This window comes from Labeo rohita, chromosome 3, assembly GCF_022985175.1.
Source record: "Labeo rohita strain BAU-BD-2019 chromosome 3, IGBB_LRoh.1.0, whole genome shotgun sequence".
NCBI lineage: Eukaryota > Metazoa > Chordata > Actinopteri > Cypriniformes > Cyprinidae > Labeo > Labeo rohita.
This window is the reverse complement of record NC_066871.1, coordinates 39,893,552-39,898,830: the sequence shown is the minus strand read 5'-3', so window position 1 is coordinate 39,898,830 and position 5,279 is coordinate 39,893,552. Positions and strand designations below refer to the sequence as shown.

Genomic DNA, 5,279 nt, shown 5'->3' with positions numbered 1-5,279 from the left:
CGTCATTCAGATCCATACGAGAGCCCCACGATGGTAATGCGGGTGCGGACTGGAAATAGTTCAGACGGGAGCGAAGCATCTTAACTGTGAGCTGGTCACAATGCTCGCACCCGCCTTTCTCTATAGCCAGAACCGCGTGCTCTTCCCCCAAACAAACAAAACAGTAATCGTGTGCATCCAGCTCAGACATGGGACGTGAGCATGGAGGAACACAACGCTTACTGATTTGTTGACTCATTTTTTACTTTTAAACTCCAAAAGATAGAGAGAAAGAAAGAGAGATTTTCTGCACACTGCCTGTAACAAACTAACTCCTAACAAAGAGAGTAGAGAGAGAGAGTTCAACGCACACATGCACAGAATGGTCTGAAGACAAAAGACCTGATGATGCACCTGTGGGTCATCTATTTATAGCCCTGTGCACAGGTGCGTCCTATGACGTCATCTGCCGAGGCTATATATATCCCTTCCGGTCTGTCTTCGACGTTTTTATACACAATATTCACAGCTGGTCACGACTAAAGACGTTCCCAATGCGCTGAGCAGCGCAGCATCGACTGAAGCTTTCGAAAGGGAACACAACAATCACACATTCAGACCCGTCAGTGAAGTTGTTTCATCAAATAAGGTAAGACAAATGTCTCTTGTTTCATAGTATTTAAAGGACAATAAAGAGCATAATTTATTCTTAGCTCACTACTGTGTCGAGTTGTTTATGCGAGATGGACATAATAGCTCTTACTGTGGTTTAGTCCCAGAGCCTTTAAAATAGTTTGTAACACTTTAAATCACTTTTGTTGTGTTATCTGAAAATGTAATGTTATGTTAACATGCGTTTCCTGATTAATACTAATGCAAAATACAACAACTTTGTTCCTCATTATTATATTACTGTATTCTCTTAGCACCTGGCATTTTATGTATTTTATTTTGTTTAATTCTAGGAGGAGCTCAAAGCAGCACTGAACTCCTTAAAAGAGAAACTTCAACATAATGAAAGCATTAAAGAAGGGTTTGAAAAAACTGTTCAACACATCAAGGTGAGAAAACAGAACTTTTGTAAAACTGGTTTGTAAAGACATTCAAAGACCAAAACATCATGAGAAAAATAAATTAAGTGTGTCCAGACGTTTGACTGGTGTTGTAGCTGATCTAATGTGATGGGGTATGTTGATTGGTTGAAATGATTGTGTGAATGTGATTTGATTTCAGTCTCAAGCTGAGCACACAGAGTATCAGATTAAACAGCAGTTTGAGAAGCTTCATCAGTTTCTCAGAGATGAAGAAGAAGCTACAATCACTGCACTGAGGGAGGAAGAGAAGCAGAAGAAGCAGATGATGGAGGAGAAGCTGGAGGAGATCAACAGACACATCTCAGCTCTTTCACACACAATCAAAGACACGGAGGAGATGATGAAAGACAATGACGTCTGCTTTGTAAAGGTCTGATTTCAGATCATGGATTGATTGATTGATGTTTGATTGAGTTGTTGATGATCAATGGTGTGTTTGTTCTGCAGAAGTTTCCAGTCACAATGGAAAGGTGAGTGATCTGCTGGTGTCTCTGGTCTCTCTGGTTCTGATCCAAATCCACTGCAGTTCTGACTCCTGAATGTTCTTCCAGAGTCCAGATCTCACAGCCGGATCCACAGACGCCTTCTGGAGCTTTGATTCATGTGCCACGTTACTTGGGCAACCTGTCGTTCAGAGTCTGGAAGAAGATGCAGGACATTGTCCAATACAGTGAGTCTGGAGAAAATATATGCTCTTACACATACACTGGAAATGATGCACGGGGGAAGATTTACAGATTTTATGTTCACATTATGTGTGAATAACCATATAGGCTACTCTAACAAAATGATCCTTAAGCAATAGAAGAACATGATATTTATAGTTACACTGATACAGCAGAACTCTACAGTTTAGTTTGACTGATTTTGTAAATATCAGTTTCTGTTGACGTGGATGCAAATGTAAAATTCAGATGAAAATGTGTGATGTGGCTGATTAACAGAACAAGTCTTTATAATTCATAATAATCTGTGTTTGGTTTACTCTTGTCTTGATCATTACATGAACATTAGAATAAAAGAAGCTGTTTATTGTCTCATCAGCTCCTGTGATTTTGGATCAAAACACTGCAAACCAGTGGCTTGTCCTGTCTGATGATCTGACCAGTGTGAGAAACAACAGAAACAAACAAAAGCTTCCTCATAATCCAGAGAGATTTGACTATTATCCATGTGTTTTGGGTTCAGAGGGTTTTAACTCAGGAACATATTGCTGGGATGTTGAAGTTAAAGACAGTTTAAAGTGGAGTCTTGGAGTAACTACAGCATCAAACCAAAGGAAGGGTGGTGATTTCTATAACACTGATGTCTGGGGTGTGCAGTATGGACTGACTACACTGTTTGGTTTTCCTGTTGAACATAATCTTGATCGTGTGAGAGTGTATCTGGACTATGAGAGAGGAACGGTGTCATTCTTTAATCCTGTAACTAACACACATCTACACACATTTACAACCGCCTTCACTGACACTGTCTTGCCATTTTTTTGGATTTCTGTATTTTCCTCACTGAGAATCTTACAGTACAGTCAGTAAACATTGCATCTGTAGATCTGGATCAATACAGTGATCGATCACTGGTGGTGAGAATTCATCATAAGAATGAAGAAACAGTTGGAAATTAAAAATGAAACAACAAATGCTAAACTCTACTTATCCTGTGCTGATAGTCTGCTCATCGGACTCACTCTAGTTTGGTTAAGGGCATCTTATTAGGGTTTTTCGTGCATTGCTTAACCCTTTAACTGTCACTTTGAACACAGACATAAAAATGCACTATCCAGACTTACATTTTTATAATTCATGAATGAAACCATTTTGTAATATGATTTTATGTACATTTTCCATGGTAATGCAATGTCTGATTTTAAAATGCCTTTCAAAGGATGAATTATGAGATTTTAAGTTTTGAACTGATGTATAATTTCTTATGATTTCTAAAACGTGGGAAAAAGGAAACAAAGAGTCTTTCGTGACAAAGGTCAGAACTCATGTTATGATGTAGATTTTTTAAGTTGCACTCTTGACATATATTAATCTATTACTTTTCCTACATAATTTGTAACACAAAAATATGGTAAAATATCTATTTGGGAATCTTAGACCTTTCCAACGATGTATAGTTTGTCATGATTAGATTAGGATTTATTTGTAATATGGTGAAGTAAATTTAGGTGTCCCACAGAGTGGACAGTGACAGTTAAAGGGCTATGTAAATAAAAATAAAGAGTCAACCAGCAAACACTGAGTACTATGATGGTGATTTCCAAATAACCTTATGGTGTTAATTATTACAATTTAGTCTTTCTAAACAAGGTATTTTTCAAGGTAACTTGAAAAAACTGGCATGTGTTTTGGGCCCAGTTTGGAGCTGATTACTGCAGACTGCCAGCTCTCCGGGAGCAGGACTGGAGATCCCTGATCTAGACATAAATTTTAATAAAAGACAGCCTTTCATATAATGCAGTTAACATAAATGGTTCACTTCCATATGTAGTGTTGAAATATATGAACCCTGAGCAGTATACTTTTAATACTCAGGATTTTGCTGTGTCTCTTGATGGTCTTGGTTTTGGTCTGGGTCTTGGAGAGTCTGGTCATGACAACACCTCTGGTCTCGAATGGTCTTGGTCTTGGAATGCTGGTCTGGACTACACCTCTGGATTATATGAACACTCAGTAATGTTCACTTCCTAGTTAGGTAATAATAACATGTGACCCTGTTGAGTCACATGACTGTATTAGCTGGGTAAATGCCCCCAAATTCATCATAACATACCCCTTATGTTACAGAAATCTCTGGTGCCATATACATTTTCACTTTAAATTCTAGGAGGAGCTCAATATAGCACTGAGGAAATTAATTTTTTAAAGAAAAAAGTTCAGCATATCAGGGTGAGGACTCATTTTTCTGACAGATGAACTACTTTGACATCATTATGTTCCTTTGTATCGAGTAGAAATGTTAAATGGGTGAGTTTATTTAAATGTATTTAGATTTACACCTTTATTTTAAGGTGACCTTGTTACACGTTACATGTACTTACTATTATCATAACAATTAATTATGCATAACTACATCCAAGTAACCCTAAGCCAAACCCTAGTTGTAACCCTAACCATATAGTAAGTACATGTAGTTAATTATTACTCAGTACTTAAATGTACTGTGTAATTACACTGTAACAAGGACAGCTTAAAATAAAGTGTAACCATCTTTTCATTCTAAAAAATGAATGAAAACATTTTTGAATTTGAATTTTTGTTCCATCAAATATTCATACAACAGGATTATTTAATACATAGTTTTCAGTCAAGTGACTTGTGTGGAGACCTGGATAGGAAAACATCCATAGAACTACAGCATGGGTCAGTAAATTTCCTACCTATTTCAAGCCAGGAATATTTAGATCACTTCTCAAAAGAAGAAAAACAAAGATATGTAAACAAACTGCACATTTTCTGTACCCACTGCAGTGTTTCAGTCACTAAAGAGGCAGAACCTTCTAAAACTTGGCTAAATGTATTACACTAGTAATATTAAGAGATCAGCATACACATTATTGATGATGCATATACATACAAGCATATCAGCCCTGAATGACACTGCATGTCAAGTGTCTGCTTTATAATGGTTTTCAATGGGAAAACACAACGTGAAACTTTGCTTGTTGCACTCTTATTCTGGGTTCATCTGTATACAATAGTATACATCATCAATCAACTGATCATCTTCTATTATCACTGTTTAACTACATTAGTACAAACTGCCCAATGCTCCGGGTGTGTGTTGCTTGCTGCTGTGTACATGCACTTGAATGGGATAAATGTGAAAAGCAAACGTATGGGACACAATACTTGGTTACACATCACTTTCACCTAATTTCTACGAACACGGTAAAATAGCTTAATTTCAACTGAGGGGAAACAACTTCCAATTTCATCATGGTGGAAAGAAGGCCTTCCCAGCTTACAAATTTTTGGTTCTAAAAACATTTTCCAAACATTCAGCTTCATGTTAGTGGAACATTCTTTTTTATGAGTTTGATGTTCCTAAAACATTCTTTCAATTATTTTTTTTTAAATTTTATTTCAGTTAATTAGATATCGGGCATTAGTGAAGATAACTGATGATAACATGCAGAATTGCTAATGGAAAGAACAAGAATGGAGAAAAGAGAAATAACAACTGAAGACACTAAAGACA

General features: G+C 36.9%; 1 protein-coding gene across 1 annotated transcript; it reads left to right on the top strand.

Moving 5' to 3' along the window:
* The first annotated feature begins 352 nt into the window (after positions 1-352).
* Positions 353-2,608, top strand: LOC127162744 (E3 ubiquitin-protein ligase TRIM35-like). Its single transcript, XM_051105605.1, has 7 exons — positions 353-364; positions 509-628; positions 945-1,040; positions 1,213-1,443; positions 1,521-1,543; positions 1,625-1,743; positions 2,118-2,608. Exons 1-7 carry the CDS (start codon positions 353-355, stop codon positions 2,606-2,608), a joined length of 1,092 nt encoding a protein of 363 aa, XP_050961562.1.
* The last annotated feature ends 2,671 nt before the right edge of the window (positions 2,609-5,279 follow it).

What these genes read in the sequence shown, in the direction of transcription:
- LOC127162744 (XM_051105605.1), top strand. An exon ending in AAGTTGTTTCATCAAATAAG is followed by an intron (nt 629 to 944) that starts GTAAGACAAATG and finishes GTTTAATTCTAG; the next exon opens with GAGGAGCTCAAAGCAGCACT. An exon ending in GCAGGACATTGTCCAATACA is followed by an intron (nt 1,744 to 2,117) that starts GTGAGTCTGGAG and finishes TTGTCTCATCAG; the next exon opens with CTCCTGTGATTTTGGATCAA.